Here is a 21,155-nt window from a genome sequence, read left to right as displayed (position 1 = left end):
CACCCTGGGCGGGAGTGTGGTGTGTGCACATTAAAAACCGATTCTCCAAACGCTGCGGATTAAGTCCTCGAAGTGCCAAAAAGGAAACAGACTCAGAGATAGCAGGGGGCTGGTCCAAGACCCTGGTCCAAGACTCACTTCCTGAGTCTCTGTGGCCCCCTAGGCAGCAGGCCAAACCCAGACACCTGCTGCTACACTCTGAACCCAACTTGGTCCCCACTGTGGTGCACGCTAAATTAGTATTTTTTGTAAGATCCACTGAGTGGATAGTAACGAGTGCATAGTAATGCCGTATTGTGTGCATATTCAAAACATTACCTTGTAAAAAGCAAATATTAAATAAACCATAATTCTCACTGGAATCTTGAAATTTTAAAAGTATTTTACTTATTTGACAGAGAGAGATCACAAGGAAGTAGAGAGGCAGGCAGAGAGAGAGGGGGAAGCAGGTTCCCTGCTGAGCAGAGAGCCCAACGTGGGGCTTGATCCTAGGGCCCTGAGACCATAACCTGAGCCAAAGACAGACACTTAACTATTGAGCCACTCAGGTCTCCCAGGAGTCCTGAGCTGCTTTACAAACATAACCTCAAAACTGGAGGGGGCCTGGCCTCTGTACCGCGAGGGTGGGTCCTGGCCCCTTCACACCCTCCGCAGGCACCCGAGTCTGCAGCCGTTCAGCCCATGGGGAGGGGAGGGGAGGAGCCCACAGACCTGGGCAGGCCGGAAGAGCCTTGGAGAGGAAGGGGTGATCACCCCCCCACACACACTTGGGAGGGGAGTGTGGGAGGGGCCCCCAGCGGGTTGCTGAGGCTGCCCAGAGGAGGAAGTGAGAGGAGGAGGTGAGGTGCGGCAGGGAGGTAAGTTGGCCTGGGGGGGCAGGGGCTGAGTCTGGGGCTGGGCCTCCATCCAGAGGCCTGACTTTCCTGCCACTTCAGGGCCCTCCCCCCACCCCAATAAAAGAGGGGCGAGAAGGGGCTTGGTGAGATGCCTTGATGCCTCTCCCCTCTGAACCCTGCAGCCAGGTCCCCTGGGCTGGGGATCGGCTGGATGGGAGCCCAGGTCCCAGGCTGGCCAGAAGCAGCCTCTCACACTGGCTTTCTCCACATCCTACAGCCCGTGGCAGCTTGGGTCTGGGGCACCATGGCCCAGGCCCTGGGGGAGGACCTCGTACAAACTTCCGAGGGGCAGGATGACTCCAGCTCTTTGGGGTCCGACTCTGAGCTGAGTGGGCCCGGTCCATATCGCCAGGCTGATCGCTATGGCTTCATTGGGGGCAGCTCAGCAGAGCCAGGGTAAGAAGGGAAGGGATTGGGGGGCAGTGGGGTGCTGGGATTGAGGTTGGGGGCGGAGGGCTGAATTCTGGAGTGAGGCTCAACCTCGAGGGTCCTAGAGGGTCTGGGGACTCAGCCAGTGACACCCCTCTTCATGCTCTGGGTGGAGTCCTAAAGCTGGCAGGGACGAGGCAGCCGTGTCCCTCATATACCTCTTTTACCCCCAACCTCTCAGACTTTGCATCTATCCTTGGGGGCAAATAGTCTTCCCCTATTAATCTGCCCCCCAAATCCCAGAACCCAGCCAAAGAACCCACACCTCTACCTCTCCCCTCTCCCTTTTCCAATATACAGACCGGAAAACAAGTCCAGATAGGAACTCGCCCAAGGTCACACAGCAGATCAGAGGCAATCAGATTAGAACTCAGGACTCCCGGCTTCTAGTCCACGGCTCTGTCCACCTTGCTTCTCTTAATGAGTTGTCTGTGCTCCTATCTGAGGGGACAGCCAGCCGGTCCCTCCCCCAACACACACCTACACACCCCCTTCAGTCTCTCCTGCTTCTGCCACATCAGAGTCATATCCTTTCCCACCCCTGTGACAACCACTGGCAGCTCCTGGGTGACAGGCTACCCCCCCCGCCAGGGCTCCCCAGAGATCTCCAGGGCCAGGAGCTGAGCTTCCCCGGGGCAGCATGGAGGATGGGCAGATGTGGGCCCTGGGTAACAGCTAGCCAACGCCCCCCCTGCCTGTGCCACGTGCCCGCAGGCCAGGTCACCCTCCTGCAGACCTTATCCGCCAGCGGGAGATGAAGTGGGTAGAAATGACCTCGCACTGGGAGAAAACCATGTCTCGGCGGTACAAGAAGGTGAGGGGAGCATGGGGCTCCCTGTCTCAACCCGCTTTGCCTCTGTCCCTGCCCTGGTAAAATTTACCCCTCCTGTGTCCCAGCACCTCCTGCCTTTGTCCCCCACCCCCACCCCCCCCAAAGTGCCCCTTGCCCCGTGACGGGCTGGGGCTGGGATGTGCCAGCAGGAGCGGGGGATGCTGGCCCCCCAAGTCATCTGACTTGGCCTTGGCCTCACCCGCAGGTAAAGATGCAGTGCCGGAAAGGCATCCCCTCGGCTCTGCGGGCCCGCTGCTGGCCCCTGTTGTGCGGAGCCCATGTGTGTCAGGAGAACAGCCCAGGCACCTATCAGGTAACTGTTGCCAGGGGTCCCTGCCTCCCCTTTCCTTGCCACTCTGAGCCCTCACATCCACCTCGCTGTCTGCCCGCAGAAACTGGCCGAAGCTCCTGGAGACCCACAGTGGATGGAGACCATCAGCCGGGACCTGCACCGCCAGTTCCCTCTACACGAGATGTTTGTGTCACCGCAGGGTCACGGGTAGGCGGCCAGTGACACCCAGGGACCTCCAGCCCCACAGCCTCCAGGGCCATCAGCCTGGACCTCTGCCACAGCTTTATAGCCTGGGAAGAGGCGCCCTGAGGGTGGGGGAGGGGACCGTGGCGGACCGGCCCTGATGGGGTCTCCTGGCGCAGGCAGCAGGGGCTCCTGCAGGTACTCAAGGCCTACACCCTGCATCGACCTGAACAGGGCTACTGTCAGGCCCAAGGCCCTGTGGCCGCTGTGCTGCTCATGCATCTGCCCCCAGAGGTGAGTGCCCTCGACCCCACTCCAGGGGCTTGGGACCCCGAAGCCCCAATCCCAGGGATCCATGACCCCCAACCCTGGGGACTTGGACTTCGGGCCCCTGAGACCTTGACTCACATCCTACTGACCTATGGACCTAGTCATCCTGGGCTCTGGATCCATGACCACCACCCCCTTAACCCCAGGAACTCTGGACTCAGGGACCTGGGATCCTTAACTCCCAGATCCTGTCCTAGCAACCTAGGGCCTCATGACCACCAACTTCAGTGACCTTCAAGCCCAATGACATTGACTCCAGGAGCCTGGGACCCTTGGCCCCTGTTCCCTGCCCCAGTGACCTAGGAATCTGGACATCATCACCTTGACCTCATGACTCCCAATTCTGAGCCTGTGACTATTATCTCAATGACCCCAAGAGCTCAGGACTTGAACTTTGGGACCCTCCCAACCCTTGACCATCGAGCCCCAAACCTGTGACTCTGAAATTCAACATCATGAACCCTATGACTTCTGACTCCCTAAACCCATTGGTAGGCCTCTGGCCAGTGGGGAGATTTTCAGTAAGAGCCGGAGCTTAGGCGCCAGGCTCCAGAGTCACCCCGGGGGGGGGGGGGGTGGTACAGAGGACCCTCCCCTGTGCTCCTTTCCCCTCCCCTGCGGTTCCTTCTGTGATCCCCTGGGTGGGGGCGCTTACGGCCTGTGCCCTTACCCAGGAGGCCTTCTGGTGCCTGGTACAGATCTGCGAGGTCTACCTCCCCGGCTACTATGGGCCTCATATGGTGAGAAGCTGGGGGGGGCGGGGAGCAGAGGGCGCCGGGAGGGACTGGGCAGGCGGGCAGGGGCCGGGTGACGGAGAGGGGCAGGGCCTGGGCTTCAGGAGTGGACGTGCTGATGGACGCGGCTGCAGGAGGCCGTGCAGCTGGACGCCGAGGTGTTCACGGCTCTGCTTCGGCGGCTGCTCCCGCGCGTGCACAAGCACCTGCAGCAGGCGGGCGTCGGGCCTCTGCTCTACCTGCCCGAGTGGTTCCTGTGTCTCTTCGCCCGCTCCCTGCCCTTCCCCACCGTGCTGCGCGTCTGGGACGCCTTCCTCAGCGAGGGTGAGTGGACAGCCGGAGGGGGGGCGTGGCCTGGGCTGGGAGCCTCCGGTGCGCACAGGGACGGGAGGGCCAGCTCCACTCTGCCCCACCTGCCACTGCCAATCCTGGTCCCGGCTGTGGGTGCCAGAGCGGGCCGAGCCTGGTGGCGGCGGGTTGGCTCTGGGGGGAGCAGCCCAGCCCCCGCCTGCCCTGCGATGACTGGCCGCCCCTGCCTCTGTGACGAGACTCCCGGAGGGAGGGAGACTCTGCTGGGCGCGGGCTGGGGCCAGGGAGGGGCTCCCCGCACAGGGATGTGGAGCAGAGCCAGGGAGATCCCAGAGCCGGGGAGATCCCAGCAGCGGAGCTGTTTGGGGACTGGGCTCAGTGAGCATGGCCAGTGCCAGGGACAGGCCCGGTAGGAGTGGAAGTGCACTGGGTGAGCCCTCGCTGTGCCCCGCATGGCTGTAGGACGCCGGGACCACTGGGCGAAGGACACTTACATTCTGGTGAGGGTGGGGATGGGAGCCAGCGGCAACCAAATCAACAAGATATTTATAGGGGCGCCCGCCTGGCTCCGTGGTGGAGCATGTGATTCTTGATCTCCGCGTTGCGAGTTCAAGCCCCACGTTGGGCACAGAGCTTAAAAAAAAACAAAATGGTATTTATAGATTGTTGTAAGTGCCATGAAGAAAATAAAACAAGGGGTGGGACAGAGTGTTAAGGGAACAGTAGGAGGAGAGTGCTGTTTCCAAGATGCTTTTGGCCTCTCCGTGGGGGCGGCGGACTTGCAGGGCGCCATGGAGGCCGGGAGGCCAGGAGAGACACTGTCCGCACGGTCCAGGCTGCTGCCAACTTGGGGGTGTGGGTGTGGAGAGAGAGGAAGCCAGAGAGGTCAGGCCAAGAGTGGGGGCAGTTTGGGGCAGAGCTGAGCGGGCCGTTTTAGGACTTTGGGGCTCTGTCTCGGGACCCCCATCAGTAACCCACCTGCATTCTGTTCTCTATGCGTTGTCTGGTAGTTACGACCGAAAAACGGCAGGAATCAGTCAGTACGTTTATTGAGCACCTGCTATGTGCCCAGTTGACTACAGGCTCCCTTAGAGCTCTGGTCACAGGTGTCCAAGCTGCCATCTATGTGTCACCACGCCTCCAGCCCCAGATCTCAAGGACCAGGCAGGGCAGGCGGAACCCTCTTTGTCCTCTCCACCGAGCACGGGACAGGCAATGTCACAAGCTCTGTTTTGTCATGGTGATGACAGGAGTAGTGGTGATCGTTTCTTTATGAGGCACCGTCGTCACCAGGCCTCCCTGGTCCCCAGAGTCGAGGCTGCCTGGAAGGGATTCTGAGGCTGCGGGACAGCCCGAGGTCACACCTGCGCGTGCCCGTGAGCGTGCGTGCTGGGGTGCGTGCTTGCGTGCACTATGCTCTTGGCTTAGCAGCGAAGAGCTCTGGCGAGAATCTCTCTAGAACGAGAAGGTCACAGAACTAAGCTGGAAAGGCCTTCTTCGCAGGGACCAGCTGCCGAGGCGCAGAGAGCAGGTGTGGGGAGTTGTGTCCCCTGGCTGCTGGCACGCTGCTCTGCCCGGAAGCATCAGCCCCCACCTCGCGGTCCCGCTGTCACTGCTCCTGGTCTGAGTCAGGCTGCAGAGCTGCGGGAGGGTGGAAGGCGTCTGTCTGGCGGAGGGCAGGGACAGGTACAGAACTGAGGAGGGGCAGGGTTGGCCCTGCACTGAGTGAGCCCCCCGGCCTGCAGGTGTGAAGGTGCTGTTCCGCGTGGGGCTAACGCTCGTGCGCCTGGCGCTGGGCACCACGGAACAGCGCCTGGCCTGCCCCGGGCTCCTGGAGACCCTCGGTGCCCTGCGAGCCATCCCATCCACCCAGCTGCAGGAGGAGATCTTCATGTCCCAGGTGGGTGCCCCCCGCCGCCTTGCCTTCCACAATGGCCCAGTCCCTGCTGCTCAGGTGGGGAAACTGAGTCACGCAGCCAGAAGTCAGAGTGAGCCCCGGGGCCCAGTTCCTGTCCTCTGAGCAGCCGAAAAGCTGAAAACCCCAGGCTTCAAGTAGCTTTCTGCGGTTCCCTTAGTGAGTCTGGCTGTCAGTCCCTCAGCCCTGAGCCACTTCCTGGGGCTGTGTCCTGCCCGCCCTGTGGGGACCTCACGGTTTCCTGCCCCTCCTCCCCGTCTGGGCACACTCATTACCAGCTACTCCCCACAGGTGCACAGCGTGGCCCTGTCTGAGCAGGACCTGCAGCGGGAAATCAGGGTCCAGCTGGCCCGGCTGCCCGAGTCCACGTCCGGGCCACCCCCCAGGCCTCAGGCCCGCCTGCCTGGGGCCCAGGCCATCTTTGAGGCCCAGCAGCTGGCAAGGGTGCGAGGAGGCACCAGGCCTGAGGTGCCCCGAATCGTGGTGCAGCCCCCAGAGGAGCCCAGGCCTCCTCGGCGCAAGCCCCAGACCCGAGGCAAGACCTTCCACGGGCTCCTGACTCGGGCCAGGGGTCCCCCTCTCGAGGGCCCCTCCAGGTCTCATCGAGGCTCCACCTCCTTCCTGGATACCCGGTTCTGAAGGTTCGACTTCTGAGGGCATCATGGACTCAGTGTCCCCGAAGCCCGATTGCCCGATGGGCTGATGCCCGCCTCAGAAACGGGGCCTGCACTTTACCGCTGGGGTCTGGCGTCTCCCTGGCCAGGGACTGTGCGACACGAGGATGAAGGAAAGCCACCGAGTGCGGTGTCGCGGGCCCGGGCCTGCCATTCTCCCGCGGAGCCGTCCTGGTGCCCCCGCCCTCGCAAACATGGAAGCGGGCGCCGAAGGAGTGTGGGGTGCAGGGCACCTGGCTGGGCTAGGGGACCCCAAAGGGCTCCTGGAGAGGCCTAGAATAAAGGCTCACTGAGCAGAAGCCTGGGTGGATTTGGATTGAAAGCTCCCCACCCCCTTCTCCTCCCACCCTCACCACCCCCCCAGCTCTGCCTCTCCACGCCCCCCCCCCAGTTCCCACGGGACATACCGAGGCTGCCCATTGGCTGCTGAAAGCTGTTTACCAGCCACAGGATCCAATGGGGAGCCACCTCGCCCTGCCTCTTGCGGGCAGGTAAGGCTCTGGCACCTCCAGGAGGAAGGGTCCCCAAGTGGAGGCTGAGCTCGGAAGTGGGGGGTCTATCTCCTACTCTTCCCCACCTCCCAGGTTGGTTCAGGACCCCCAGGGGCGGGGGGACTCTAACCCAAGTCGGCCCCCCACCCATGGTCCTGTCCGGCTCTCAGAGACTGCCAGGCCAGAACAAAAGCCTACTGTACCAGGACAAAAGAGAAAGGTCCCACAGGCCCTTGCCCACCCCCAAAGCCCTGGTTGCACCCCCTCGGGACTGCCACCATGGAAACTCCCTCCCACACTCGATAATTGCCCCCGTGGGTGCCTGGGGTACCCCTGACATGAGCCATTGCCAGGACAACAGGGCAACAGGGCTGGTTCCAATGCCGGCTTGTGTCCCTACAGTGCCCGTTCCAGGGTGCTTTGCCTCCCTGGGGGTCCGCCCCAGCAAGGGGGAGGGTGGCAGGGCATGGCAGGACTTTGGAGCAGTAGGAGAAAGCATCTGGACTCCTGTTTCCACGGTGGAATATTCAGCCTGCGTGTCCCAGTGGCTGTGCTGGAACACTGGCCTGGCTGCTGGTCAGAGCCCTGATTTGGAATGCTCTGGTGACAGCGCACTCGCTCTTACATATGCTCATTTGGTGCTTGGTATGTGCCTGGCCAGGCCCTGGGTCTCGGGCAGACCATCCCATACCCAAGGGAGCCTACCGCCTGGAGGAGGGAACATGGAGGTCCAGACCCAGGTCTGCAGAGTTTCCTGGGGGAAACTGAGGCTCGGGAGGGGAGGGCATTTAGCCCAGATCTCGCAGCACGTGGCAGGCCCCAGGTTTGCCCCTGCCTCCACGTCGGCAGCCAGGAACCTGTCCCCTACAACTGGGCGCTCACCCAGGGCTGTCCTTCTGGGGATGCTCTCTCTCCTGCTCCCACCCACACCCGTGGCCCTGCCCCAGCCTGAGTCCCAGCCCCTTGGAATGCGGGGCAGCATCTGGGCCCCTGGGAGTTAAAGAGAACCTCCAGGGCCCTCCCTCCCTCATCCCTGCCCCACTAAAGTACCTGTAGCTTAAGTATAACCCACTCGCCCACATTTCCCAGAACCTTTTCTCGGATCCCCTCCCCCTCAGCAGGGAGCACTGATACCCTCACTAGAGAAAGGGGAAATGGAGTGCCCAGCCCAAGATCACCGTTGGGGGTTAGAGCCACCAGAGTTCAGGTCTTTGTGCCTTTTGGACAATAACGTAGCTCTAGGGCATCGAATGCAGTCCAGGCTCTGCAGCAGGTAGGGTGGGGGGACCTAGCCCCGGAGTCAGCTCCTAGACTCTCTGCTCTCCAAGGGCTCTGCTCTTCTGCTCGGAGGGTGGGGAAGCAGGAAAGCAGCAACCTCGGCCCGGCCCGGGAATCTGTCATGAGGCTGGGAGGGGGGCCATGGTGACAGTAGGTCCCTCTGCTCATAGACCCTAGGGGCAAATACTCTCTGGCAGGACTCCTCCAGCTAGGGCTGAATCAATGCCTTTTCTGCTCAGGGAAGCATTTTCTGGGCAGGTGCCATTATCAAACATCGACGTGGGGACCCTGAGGTGGGTAGGGTGTGGGGGTGTCAGAAGAAAACTAGCTCCCTCCTCGTGTGAACACTTTTCTGTACACATTGTCCTCCAAAGGCTGTGCTAGCCCCTACAGCACCGTGCGCGAGTTGGGAAAAGACACCTCTTCTCCAGCCACATGCAGCCCTGTGTGGCAGAGGGGAAGTGACCACTCTCAGCTGGGAGCTTTCGTGCAGTGAGCAACCTGAACAACCACATTCAGCAAACCTGGCAGTCCCACCTCCCGACAAACCTGCTTGGAAGGGGGGCTCGGGGAATCTGATGGTACTCAGTCTGCAGGGACTGAAGGGGTAATGGCACCCAGAGATGTCCACTGGCCTGGGTCAGCCCCGGGGACAGGAGTGGGGGCCAAGCAAAAAAGTGGAAGGACAGGGGCTCCTGGCTGGCTCCATCGGAAGAGCATGCAACTTTTGATCTCGAGGTTGTTGAGTCTGAGTCCCACGTTAGGTGTAGAGATTACTTAAAAATAAATAAATACACTTTTTTAAAAAAGCAGAAGGGCAGGGGCGCCTGGGTGGCTCAGTGGGTTAAAGCCTCTGCCTTCGGCTCGGGTCATGATCTCAGGGTCCTGGGATCGAGCCCCGCGTCGGGCTCTCTGCTCAGCGGGGAGCCTGCTTCCCTTCCTCTCTCTCTGCCTACTTGTGATCTCTGTCTGTCAAATAAATAAATAAAATCTTTAAAAAAAAAAAGCAGAAGGGCAGATGGAGCCCTACCTTGTCGTGGGGAAGGGTGCATCGTCTCCCATCTTGCACTCCCACGCACCCCAGAGAGTCCCCATCCCCACGCTGTCCAGAAGCCAGACTCGGACTCCCTGCAAAGTCCCGGTATAGGAAATGTCCTCTCGATGTCTGAGCTCGATTTTCTCCTATAGATAATGAGATAAAACCTCCCACCCCAGCCCCAAGGTCACTCTCTGTGCGGTGTGTACACGCTCCGGCAGATGGAAGACCCCGGCTCCGCCTCTCACCAGCAGCACAATCAAGACCCGAGCCGAGATCAAGAGCGGGACACATAGGGTGCCTGGTGGCTCAGCCGGTTGAACGTCTGACGCTTGACTTTAGGTCATGGGCTGTGGGATCGAGCCCTGCGTCTGGCTCCAGCTCAGCCTGGAGTCTGCTTGAGATTCTCTCTCACCCTCTACCCCCACGCTTGCGCATGCTCTTTCTCTAAAATAAATAAGATCTTAAAAAAAAAAAAAAGAAGAAGAAGAAGAGTCAGACTCTTAATCCACTGAGCCACCCAGGTGCCCCCAGAAATGGAATCTTAAACAAGGATCAGGACTCACCTGCCAGAACTAGTTAGGTCACCCCATAGACCTCTGCCATCCCCTAAAGGAAGGCGACCTTGCAAAACCCAACCCACTGTTTTGCCTGTACAGCTTCCTTGTCCTTGCTCCCTTCTGCCTGTAAGTCTTTCATTCTGCTCGGAGCCCCTTCCTCTCTCTGCTAGATGGGCTGCTGGCCCTGTGTGTGACTTGTTGAGTAAAGTCAATCAAATCCCTAACATTTACTCAGTTGAATTTCAGTTTCTAACTCTTGTTAAGTGCCTAAGCTCATGCTTCTTGATGACATCTATGTCCCCTGTTTCCACCAGTGGGATCGCGGTGGGGCTCAGGCTACCCATGAGGCAAGAGAATGGACTTCTCTAGTGGCCACACCTCATTCCAGGGAGGGCGTCGAGCAGCCAGCCCTGGAAAGCTGTATGGGGAATGTGGGCTGGGCTGGACGGACGCTGGATGAATCATTTCTCCCCTGAGTCCCTCCAGTGGTAGACAGGGGTGGGTCCTCTGTACAGCCAAAGCCGCCACCTCAACCCCCACAGATGCCACGGGACCCCCAGCCCAGAAGGTTCTCAGGGACAGCCATGGAGTCTCCAACTCGGAGGCAAGCAGGGAGAAGCTGTGGGTTTGAGGCTGTAAGCTGTCGGAATTGTAATCACAGGCTACGTGTGGTGCGTGTACAGGGCACCCTGTACTAACCCTCCCCACAGCCCCGAGAGATGGGAACTAGCCCCGTTTTAGGCAGGAGGAGAGTGAGGTTCAGACCAGGAAAGGGAAGTGCCCAGGTCCTACAGCTGGCGCTAGGACTGACACCTGCTTCCCGTGACACTCAAGGAGAGGGTGTGAGTCCCTGAATTTGTGGTCGTGAGCCGGGTCTCTTGAGGTGTTTTCTGGGGGTGCTTGGGTAAGCGAACCTGGGGTAAGGTATGTGTCTTGGGGAGACTGGGCGTCCCTGCTGGCATGTCCAGCAGACGTGGGTGTCAATGGGCAAGACAGACCCGGTACACACCCCCTTTCCTGGGCTCACATCCACGGGAACCCTGCAGCTTGGGCACCCCCTTCCCTCTTGGCCCCCTGCAGGGCAGAGGGTCTTCCGGGAGGCTGCGCCTGCCCTTGTGGGGTCCTCTTACTGACTGATCCCCACTCTGACGGGGGGCCAGGAGAGGTGAGGCAGGAGTACAGGGACCCCCATCCAACCCGGCCTTTCTGGGAGTCTGACTTAGGGCACAGTGCTCATGGCTGAGGCTGGCTGCTGGGGCTGGGTGTGCTAGGGCGCTCAGGACTCCATCCAGGGGGAGGACTCCAGCTCCTGTGCCCTGACTGATCTCCTGGCCACCCCCAAAAGCCAAGGGCAGCCCTGACACCCCTCTCTGCCCTCTCCTACTATTCCCCTCCCCTCCTCCTCTCTCCGGCTCCCTTTCTTCCATCCCACTTCCATTCCGGACTCTCTATGTCCCTCTCTCCCTCGCCACAGCCCTGTGGCTTTGATCCTGTTTCCCTTGGTCTGCCCTCCTTCCCTGGCTCCACCCTGGGCACCTGGGTGGCGGATGTCTGCACCGGAGCTGTCGGGCGGCCGGAGGGGGTGCCGGCCGGGGCCCCGCGCCGCCCCCGCCCCGCACTGGGCATGCCCCGGTCGCTTCTATATAAAGCGGCGCCGCCCGCCTCCGCTGTGCCGCCGCCACTGCCGCCGCCAAACCCCCGCCGCTGCGCGCCGCCCGCCTGCCCCGCCGAGCCGCTGCAGCCCTCCAGGTACCCCGGCTCCTGCCCGCGCCCCCAGGAGAGCCAGGGAGGGGGGCCGGAGGCCAGGGGCCGTGGGTACCCAGCGCGCCCCCCGCTGGAAGGGCGGGGTGCTAGGACCCCAGTGGGGCCTGGCGCAACCCGCAAGGCTTGAGCTCTGGGGGCGGGGGTGGCCAGGACCCCCGGGGTCCCGGCCGCAGGAATCCCACAGCCTCCTTGGGTTGGGGGTGGGGCAGCCTGGGACACCTGCCAGGGTCAGGACACCCGGGCCTTGGCAGCCACCTCTCTGTTCCAGAGTCTTAGGGGCTGGGCAGTGGGGTGCAGACCACGCTGCCCTGACTCCCTCCTTTGTCTCTCTCTGTCTCTGCCATCAGTCTCTCAGCCACTGCACCAGTAAGATGGTGAGTCTCCTCTGCTCTTTCCCCTCAAAGGGCCCAAGCCCCTTGTCAGAGGGAGGGCCCAGAGGGCAGCGTTTTGGCACCCAGAAGCCTCACCCTGGGGGCTCCCCTGTGCAGACAGCTCAGACCTATGGCCCCGGGTGCGTGGGACAGGCAGCTGCTGGCCGGGCACTTCTGGTTCCCCCAGCAGCCCCGGGGACGGGCACAGGTGGTCCCCTTCGGCGGTCATTCATTCCACATCACCCCTTGAGCCCCTGCTATGCACCTGACACCATTCTAGGCTTGGGGACGTAGCAGTGAGAGCACGTTCTGGGCTCTCAGGGGACGCACACCTTCTTCTTTTTGAACACACCTTCTAAGAGAAGGCACGAGGCTCAGAATTTGGAACTGGTCAGCCTGGATTCGAGCCCAGGTCTCAGGCGCGGACGTGCCCTCCTGGCCGCAGCACACTGCATCCCCGTGACTGAAGGCTAAGCCTCACCGGTCTCCTGGGGTGGGACAGGGCAGGTGCCAGCCCCCCCCCCCCGCAAGGCCAAAGAAACCTTGTAACTTACTCAAGGTTGCTCAGGCTGTCCCCCAGAGGATAAGCCCACTACTGTCCCCACCTGTGGTCACACAGAGTCTGAGTAGCCTCATTGGGAGTTAGCCTGCCTCAGAGAGGGGCAGGGGTGTAAAATGTCACCCAAAGAAAGCATTTCTGTGACTCAGAACATCTGAAAAAAGGGCACTGGCTTTTCCCCCTACCAGTGCCCTGCGCAGGGCTGGCCACACAGTAGGTCCTCAAGGCCTACCTGGGTGGCCATGGGACAGCTTCGTCTACACATTCAGGTCTCAGCAGAGCTCCACGATGGTGATAGGTTACCGAGGCCGGTGGGGAATGAGCAGCCCAAGTGATTGCTTGGTTGGTTCCTCTGTTCTCAGTCCGTGTTGACTGAGCAGCTATGGTGTGCTACGACTGCTTCAGTGAACAAAACAGACCAACACGTACGTCTGGTCCTACGAACCAAGCTAGGACAGACCTCAGCGTGGGATGGGGGGCAGTGGTCCAGCTAGCGTCACGTTGCTTTCTGCCCTCCCCCCTGCCCCCCGGAGCACTGTACCTGGAGTTTACAAAGCACCCCTACCTACATGTTCCTGGTGACAGGCCTTCACCCCCTAATCCAACACCATCCCCTCCTGGTTCCTAGGACAGTGTCTGCCCTGAACGTAGCCCAAGGTTAGAGGGTGTGGAGGGCTTATACCCTTGAGTGACTTAATGGGCCCTTTGCTCGCTCTACCCCAGACCTACCACTTCTGCCCCTCTCAGCTCTCCCTGGATCCGCTGGGTCCCGACTGGGACTGCCCCCTGGGCTCCAAGGACCTGGAGGAAGAGGAGGGTCCATGGGGAGGAGGCTCTGGCCTGCCGCCCCCAGGCTGCTTCCCTGGCTCCTGGCGCCAGGACGTGGGCCTGGACTGCAAGGGCTCCCTCGAGGGGGCGGAGGCCCGGGCCTGGACTGTCTACGGCTACAGCCTCCTGCAGAGCTGTCTGCAGCAAGCTGGGCTTCCGGAGACCCAGGACCGCAGCCAGGTGCCCCGCACAGGTGCCCAGGGGCTCCAGGGAGGGGGGCGGCCCTGGGGGGGGGGCGGGGAGGAGGCGCCCTCAGCCCAGCCTACTTCCCATCCCTGTCAAGGTCAGCCCCTTCCCCCAGGCTCTGGCTGGATCCGAAGCCAGGGAGGCAAGGCCAGTTAACCTGGGGCAGGCAAGCATCGTTTCAAAGGGCATCTGGCGCCGGTAAAGTCAGAGATCAAGGCTTCCCTCCTGTCCCCAGAAGACCCAGCCGTGGGATTTGTAATCTAGGTTCTGTGGAGTTGGAGCTCCTATAGACGGGTTTTGGGAGCTGCTGTGGAAGCCGCTAACAGTTGGGACCCAAAACTGCTTCCCGGCTTTATCAGTTTTATTTGTACTTATTTTTATATCTATTTTATAGATCAGGTGGCCACAAAAGTTCTGTGTGGACACAGGGTTCCCAGCTAGAATACATGAAAATCACAGACCGGGAAACTGAGGCACAGGGACGTTTCCCCCCTCTTCCCACCCCCCAGCAACTACACTGCATGGGGGCCACGGGTCACAGAGAAAGTCAGTGTCAGAGCCCAGGCTAGAACCCAGGTCTCCGGTCACTCAGCCTCCAGTACCTTCCAGGCTAGCTACAGAGAGGAGGGAGCCAGCCTGACCGGGGCGGGATGGGCAGGCAGCTTCCCTTTCCCTTTCCAGCCCTTCTCAGCCCACACCAGAGGGACAGGACGAGGGACGGGGTTGGAGGGGGGGCATGGGGAGGGCGGGGCTATGGGGCAGGGAAGGGTGGGCGGAAAGATAGCAGGGGGAGCCCCTCTTGAGCTGGGCCATGTTCTCCCCGCCCCCACCCCCCCAGGCTGCCCTGGTGCGGAGGTGACCTTATGCATTCTGGGATCCCCCAGCACCTTTCTGTCTGTGCTCCTGGAGGGTGGGGTCCAGAGCCCGGGTGAGTATGTGCCCACGTTCCCCCACCCGCTCCTACAGAAAGGGCAGCCCTCCTCCGGCCCGGCCACATCCCGAAATACCCACTGACCCTGGAAGTGCCTGCATTCCACTGGGCCAGCTGCCATGCTCTGAGTGGGGGTGGGTTCCGGGAGCAGCTGCCCCCCACTACCCAGGGCCCTGGGCTGGAGGTGGAGGGCACGGGGGCATTAAGCCTTCCCTGGCCAGCAAGGCTCTTCCCTCTGCCCACAGGAAACATGCTCCTCTGCCTGTCCCCTGCTTGGCTGACGAAGGTGCCAGCACCCGGACAGCCGGGCGAGGCGGTCCTGCTGGTCTCTAAGGCTGTGAGCTTCTACCCAGGGGGCCTGACATTCCTGGATGACTTTGTCCCCCCGCGCCGAGCCACCTACTTCCTGGCGGGCCTGGGGCTGGGACCTGGCCGGGGTCGAGAGGCAGCTGAACTTGCCCGTGACCTGACCTGCCCCACAGGAGCCTCGGCTGAGCTGGCCCGGCTGCTGGAGGACAGGCTGCTGACAAGGCGACTGCTGGCTCAGCAGGGTGGTGTGGCCGTGCCAGCGACCCTGGCTTTCACCTATAAGCCACCGGCCCTGCTGCGGGGAGGGGAGGCCAGCCCGGGCCTACGGCTGGTGGAGCTGAGCGGCAAAGAGGGCCAGGAGACCCTGGTGAAGGAAGAAGTGGGGGCTTTTCTGCACTCTGGTGCCCTGGGTGATGCCCTGCAGGTAACAGGCTCCCGCCTCCGAGGTCCGTGCAGATGCCGGCAGGATGGGACGCAGGGATGCTTACCCAGTCCTGGGGCACAGTGGTCCCCAACTTTGAGCCCTACTGCTGGCATCTCTCTGTGGCAATCCCCTCCCTTCTCACCTCTGTTTACACACTGGATCCTCTGGTACCCCACAGGTTCATGGGGTGGTAAGGAGGCCTCCTTCCCCTCCCTGTTGCAGGTGGCCATCAAGCTCAGTGGCTGGCGCTGGCGGGGGCGGCAGGTCCTGCGTGTGCACCCGCGAGGGGAGCTGGGCGCAGTGGCGGACACGGTGCTGGCGCTGCTGGAGAAACTGGAGGAGGAGGAGAGTGTCCTGGTGGAGGCTGTGTGCCCACCTGCCCGACTGCCCTTCCCAGGTGAGAGCCCCCTGGGCCAGCCCGCAGTGGGAGCTCGGCTCACCCTCCCAGCTGCTCTGTGCCGGGCTCAGGCCTCACTGTCTTTCTCCAGGCAGTCCCCCACCTGGCCCTGAGCTGGCTGTGCGGATCTGCACGGTGGTCTGTCGGACACAGGGTGACAGGCCCCTGCTGAGCAAGGTGAGCCTGGCCCAGGTTTAGATCCTGACCCCGCCCAGCCCTCATGAGGGGCCGAGGGCCCCCGGCAGAGAGAAGACATAACCTCTGGGGGGAGTCCTGGCGGTCTCTAGGAAGACTCCTGGGTCTGACGCTTTTCCCCTCCCTTTCCACCCTTCCTACCTCAGGAGCCCTGCCTGGTACCAGGTACCAGGGCCCAGGGCCGAATCCTCTTTCCAGGGAGCTCTTACCCACAGAAGAGGCTGACCCAGGGTCCCTGAACTGCCAGTGTCTGGAGTCCTGTAGAAGGGGCCTCCAAGCTGGGGAACTCAAGAAATCTTGGGGACCCTCCTGGGGACACAGCTCTGAGCCAACCCGAGGCAGAGTCTCTCAACCCTGCCCTGGTGGAGGTCTGGGGTGGGGGGCACATCAGGGTGGCACAGGCCCGCAGGCCTGCAGGAGCTAGGAACAAGCATGTTTGGAACCTCCAAGGAGCAGAGAGACCCCAGCGCAGGTGGAGGCCTGGGTAGAGTCCTCTTGGGGTCTGAAGGACCAGAGGGGCAGGTGGCGGGGAAAGTGGTTTGCACAGCGGAAGTCACAGAGGCCTGGGCCACTTGACTGCCCAGTGAGAGGTCTGGCCTGGGTCTCAGCACAAGGGTAGGTGTGCAGGGGCAGGGGGTGGCGGGTGCCTTAGTCCTGGGCCGGCTCCTCCTGGGCTCACACCCTCAGCCCCCCCCCCCCCCCCCCCCCGCCCAGGTGGTGTGCAGCGTGGGCCGTGAGGACCGGCCTCTGCGGCACCAGAGCTCCTTGCCACAGACGCTGGAGGTGGCCCTGGCCCGGTGCGGCTTGGGGGAGCCGGGGCAGGTGGCGGTCGTGCGACAGCGCGTCAAGGCGGGGGCCGAGGCCGCGCTGGCCGCAGTGCTGGCCCTGGAGGCCGGCCTGAGCGCGGAGCAGCGCGGCGGGCGCCGGGCCCGCACGGACTTCCTCGGTGAGAGCGCACCGCCCGGGGCGGGGACCGGGGGGCCGTTGGGGGGGGGGGCGGAGGGCAGCCCGTGCTGAGCTCGCGCCCCCGGCCCGGCCCAGGCGTGGACTTCGCGCTGACGGTGCAGGGCCGCGCGCTGACCCCGGTGGCCCTGGAGCTGAACAGCGGCCCGTGTCTGGAGGCGTGCGGCGCGCTCGAGGGGCTGTGGGCCGCGCAGCGCCCGCGCTCGGCGGCCGAGGAAGCGGCGGCCGCGCCGCTCGTGGAGACCATGCTGCGGCGGTCCGCGCACCACCTCATGGAGGGCAAGCAGCTGCTGCTGATCGGCGCCGGCGGCGTCAGCAAGAAGTTCGTGTGGGAGGCCGCGCGCCACTACGGGCTCAAGGTGGGCGGGGCGGGGGGCGGGGCCGGCGCCAGGGGCGGGGCCGGCGCCAGGTCCGGGCCCCAGTGGCGGAGGCCGTGCCCTGGGCGCCGCGGCAGTGAGGGCTCTGGGGCGGGGCCAGCATCTCTGGGGGCGGAGCCTGCGCTGGCCGGGCCCGTGGGGGCTCTAGGGCCGGGGAGTAGGGCCGGGGCCCGCAGCCCCGCCCAGGTTAGAAATCTAAACTTTTTTTTTTTTTTAAGATTTTATTTACTTATTTGACAGAGAGGGGCACAGCGAGAGAGGGAACACAAGCAAGGGGAGTGGGAGAGGGAGAAGCAGGCTTACTGCCAAGCATGGAGCCTGATGCGGGGCTGGATCCCAGGAGCCTGTAATCAAGACCTGGGCGGAAGGCAGACACTTAACGACTGAGCCGCCCAGGCGTCCCAAAACTTTTTTTTTTAAGATTTTATTTCGTTTTTGGGAGAGAGTGAGAGTGAGAGAGCACAAGCAGCGGGTGGGGGGAGCAGCAGAGGGAAAGGGAGAAGCCGAGCTCCATTCCAGAACTCCGAGATCACGTCCTGAGCAGAAGGCAGAGGCTTAACTGACGGAAACACCCAGAAGTTTAAACTCTTTTTGGCTTCTGGTCGAATTCTGTCCCAGCCCGGTGAAATAAGAGCTCGGGGAGAGCACAGAGCCCTACAGGGCAAAAAGAGCCCAGCGCAGATGGGCAGGAGGGGCGGGGCGGTCATTCAGTTTTCCTACCAGAACCAGGACCTTGAATGCCAGGCTAAGGAGCCTGACCCCATCCTGCAGGAAGGACAGGCCCTTGGAGGTTGAATTCCTGAGGGCACGAGGTGGGTGCTGGGGAGCAGCTTACAGATCCTGAATCAAGTTCACAGCAGTGGCCTCACGTTAAAGAATCTGAAGCCACACCAGCAGAGTAGACGTTCTTACCCGCTATCAAACAGATAAGAAAACAGAGGCCAGGTTCTTCCTGGCCCTAATCTATCACAATGGCTTCCTCTTCCCTCTTCCACGGTACAACAGCACCCCCTTGGGAATTCACCCTTCCAGCCGTTCCCATGCCTCTTCACTCCCTGCCTTGCACTTTGTGCTCTGGACTTGGAATGTCTTTCCCCTCTTCATGCTGCCAAGTGTTACAGTGCTCCCAGACACGCTCCCGTCTCTTCAGGAGCACCCTCTGCCCTGGGAACCAGCCGCTTTCGGTCTGTGTTCCCCCAGTGGGCAGTGCGATTTGGGGTGCAGGGCCTCACTGGATTCCTCCATGGGCACCCCCAGGGTCAGAACTGTTTGGGTGAATGACAATCAAGAGGATGATGTCCCAAGACACCAGGCCACCTCTCTCAATCCCCAACCCTGGTAGTTTCTCTACAAGCTCTGGTCCAGAGTGAGAATGAGCCCACGAGCCGCCCACCCCCCCAGCCCCCCACTTTGCTCCAGTCCCCTCCTGCCCAGATCACACCCTCTCCCTACTGCCACCGTCTTTCCTCTGGCTGAGTCTTACTCAGCTCCCGGCCTAAGCATTGCCTCCTTTCAGCTGCCTTCCCTCCCTCCCAGGCTGGGTTGGATGTGCCAACTCGGCACCTGCCATTTAGTAAGTCATCAACGAATATTTTTTGAGCCCCTAGAACTGGCAAGTCTGTCTCCTCTGCGGGCCCATGCCCTCCCATGCTCTAGGCCCCATCCGATCGCCCCAGCATCCAGCACGGGCTGAGCTGGATGTGTTGGGCCCTGGTGGTTTCCGCAGCTGCACCTGGTGGAGTCGGACCCCAACCATTTTGCGTCCCAGCTGGTGCAGACTTTCATCCACTTCGATGTGACGGAGCACCGGCGGGATGAAGAGAACGCACGGTCGCTGGCGGAGCTGGTACGGGCCCGGGGCCTGCAGCTGGATGGCTGCTTCTCCTACTGGGATGACTGCCTTGTGCTCACGGCCTTGCTCTGCCAGGAGCTGGGGCTTCCCTGCAGCCCCCCGGCTGCCATGCGCTTGGCCAAGCAGAAGAGCTGCACCCAGCTGCACCTGCTGCGCTGCCACGGGCCCCCCTGGCCCGCGCCCTCCCTGCACGCCGTGCCCTGCTGCCCGCTGGAGAGCGAGGCCGACGTGGAGAAGGCCGTCCACCAGGTGCCGCTGCCCGGCGTCATGAAGCTGGAGTTCGGGGCGGGCGCGGTGGGTGTGCGGCTGGTGGAGGACGCGCCGCAGTGCCACGAACACTTCTCCCGGATCGCCCGCGACCTGCAGGGCGAGGCCGACCACCCCGGCATTGGGCTGGGCTGGGGCAACGCCATGCTGCTGATGGAGTTTGTCGAGGGCACCGAGCACGACGTGGACCTGGTGCTGTTCGGAGGGCGCCTGCTGGCCGCCTTCGTCTCCGACAACGGCCCCACGAGGCTGCCTGGCTTCACGGAGACGGCAGCCTGCATGCCCACCGGGCTGGCCCCGGAGCAGGAGGCCCAGCTGGTGCAGGCGGCCTTCCGCTGTTGCCTGGGCTGTGGGCTGCTGGATGGGGTGTTCAATGTGGAGCTCAAGCTGACGGGGGCTGGGCCGAAACTGATCGAGATCAACCCCCGCATGGGCGGCTTCTACCTGAGAGACTGGATCCTGGAGCTGTACGGGGTGGACCTGCTGCTGGCGGCAGCGATGGTGGCCTGCGGCCTGCGGCCTGCCTTGCCCACCCACCCACGGGCCCGTGGCCACCTGGTGGGGGTCATGTGCCTGGTGTCCCAGCATCCGCAGGTGCTGAGTTCCACCGCCAGCCGCGAGACCCTGCAGGCTCTCCACGACCAGGGCCTGCTGCGCCTCAATTTGCTGGAGGAGATCCTGGTGCCGGGCGAGTACGAGGAGCCCTACTGCAGCGTGGCCTGTGCTGGGGAGAGCCCGGCTGAGGCTCGCCTCCGCCTGCTGGGCCTCTGCCAGGGTCTGGGCATCGATGGGCCCCACTACCCGGTTGCCCACTTCCTGTCCCACTTCAAATAGTGCCTCTCTCTCCCCGGACCCTGCCCCAACCCTGGCCTGCCCACCCCCCTCCAAGGCCTCATGGCTGTTCCAGAGTGGCAGGGCCATTTGACACGAAGGCCTCCCGAGCTTAAGGGCCATAAAAGAAAGTGTGGCGGGCGGGCCACTGGCCCCTCTTGCTATCAGTTCAGCCCGAACGCCCCAGTCCTGCCCCACGAGTCTAGCCACGGAGAAGCAACAACAGCTGTGCACACGCGCACACACACCACAGGGAGGTGGGAATGGGCCCAAACTTAGCCCCTCTTTGGCATCCCTCCAGGTCTGTCTCTCTTCCTGCACCCTTCAGGAAGAGAGAAGCTGGCTGGCCTCTGGCCTTGGACAAATCCCACAAAAACCTGAGACGAAACGGCCTGTCCTCAACCCTCATTTAGCAAATCCCAGGATATTTCTAGAGCCCGCTGACAACTTTTGGCAATGCCCTGCCTGCCTCATTTGGCCTGAGCGGTAGAAGCAGGAGACCTGAGATCAGCAGGAACCATCTCCTCTCCAGGCAGACACCATTGCCCTGTTCTACAGACGAGGAAACAGGCTCGGACAGGAACAATCACTGCCTCAAGGTCGTACCACAGTAGCCGGGGGGTCAAGGGACAAGCTACAAGGCCCAGGTTTCCACTTTTACTAAGTCTTATGTGCCCGCTCCACTCCCAAACTGCACTCAGCTCCCTGCCCGCATTCACATGTGGCCTTAAGATGAGGGAACGCCTCCTCCCAGGCAGCGCCCGCCTTCTCCACCAAGCTTTGGAGCATTGGCCTCTGGCATAACTAACCAGCACTGGCAGAGGAAAGTCTGCACTCCCTTCCTGATTCAGGGGAGTCTGTCTCAATAACTCTGCCCATGTGCAGCCCGGGAGTTGTGGCCAGCTCTGCAGGCATCCCTCTCCAAATAAAGGCTTATGAACT

General features: G+C 62.2%; 2 protein-coding genes across 9 annotated transcripts; both read left to right on the top strand.

The window, feature by feature from the left end:
• The first annotated feature begins 803 nt into the window (after positions 1-803).
• Positions 804-6,904, top strand: TBC1D10C (TBC1 domain family member 10C). 4 transcript variants are annotated; one of them, XM_046014168.1, is made up of 10 exons: positions 804-857; positions 1,114-1,292; positions 2,040-2,139; positions 2,363-2,470; positions 2,550-2,656; positions 2,812-2,926; positions 3,637-3,702; positions 3,831-4,020; positions 5,751-5,905; positions 6,212-6,904. In XM_046014168.1, exons 2-10 carry the CDS (start codon positions 1,141-1,143, stop codon positions 6,557-6,559), a joined length of 1,341 nt encoding a protein of 446 aa, XP_045870124.1. In that variant the 5' UTR covers positions 804-857; positions 1,114-1,140; the 3' UTR covers positions 6,560-6,904. The 4 variants fall into 4 exon arrangements, with proteins under 4 accessions (XP_045870124.1, XP_045870123.1, XP_045870126.1 ...); XM_046014169.1 differs by lacking the exon at positions 804-857 and adding an exon at positions 896-979; XM_046014167.1 differs by lacking the exon at positions 804-857 and having other exon boundaries at positions 888-1,292.
• Positions 6,905-11,650: 4,746 nt separating this feature from the next.
• Positions 11,651-21,144, top strand: CARNS1 (carnosine synthase 1). 5 transcript variants are annotated; one of them, XM_046017660.1, is made up of 9 exons: positions 11,654-11,708; positions 12,071-12,097; positions 13,401-13,674; positions 14,506-14,595; positions 14,844-15,728; positions 15,820-15,905; positions 16,638-16,869; positions 16,965-17,245; positions 18,990-21,144. In XM_046017660.1, exons 2-9 carry the CDS (start codon positions 12,095-12,097, stop codon positions 20,214-20,216), a joined length of 3,078 nt encoding a protein of 1,025 aa, XP_045873616.1. In that variant the 5' UTR covers positions 11,654-11,708; positions 12,071-12,094; the 3' UTR covers positions 20,217-21,144. The 5 variants fall into 5 exon arrangements, with proteins under 5 accessions (XP_045873615.1, XP_045873616.1, XP_045873619.1 ...); XM_046017663.1 differs by having other exon boundaries at positions 11,662-11,708; positions 13,377-13,674; XM_046017661.1 differs by having other exon boundaries at positions 11,662-11,708; positions 12,071-13,674; positions 14,844-15,331; positions 15,554-15,728.
• Positions 21,145-21,155: the final 11 nt, after the last annotated feature.

This window comes from Meles meles, chromosome 8 (assembly GCF_922984935.1).
Source record: "Meles meles chromosome 8, mMelMel3.1 paternal haplotype, whole genome shotgun sequence".
In the NCBI taxonomy this organism is placed as follows: Eukaryota; Metazoa; Chordata; class Mammalia; order Carnivora; family Mustelidae; genus Meles; species Meles meles.
This window is presented reverse-complemented; position numbering and strand designations above follow the sequence as displayed.

Bases quoted from the DNA above. Each gene is read 5' to 3' on its own strand.
- TBC1D10C (XM_046014170.1), top strand. From the start codon at position 1,048: ATGGGAGCCCAGGTCCCAGGCTGGCCAGAAGCAGCCTCTCACACTGGC. The intron at 1,293-2,039 runs GTAAGAAGGGAA...ACGTGCCCGCAG, and splicing joins GGCAGCTCAGCAGAGCCAGG to GCCAGGTCACCCTCCTGCAG. The intron at 5,906-6,211 runs GTGGGTGCCCCC...TACTCCCCACAG, and splicing joins AGGAGATCTTCATGTCCCAG to GTGCACAGCGTGGCCCTGTC.
- CARNS1 (XM_046017659.1), top strand. From the start codon at position 13,350: ATGGGCCCTTTGCTCGCTCTACCCCAGACCTACCACTTCTGCCCCTCT. The intron at 15,906-16,637 runs GTGAGCCTGGCC...CCCCCCGCCCAG, and splicing joins ACAGGCCCCTGCTGAGCAAG to GTGGTGTGCAGCGTGGGCCG. The intron at 17,246-18,989 runs GTGGGCGGGGCG...TGGTTTCCGCAG, and splicing joins CGCGCCACTACGGGCTCAAG to CTGCACCTGGTGGAGTCGGA.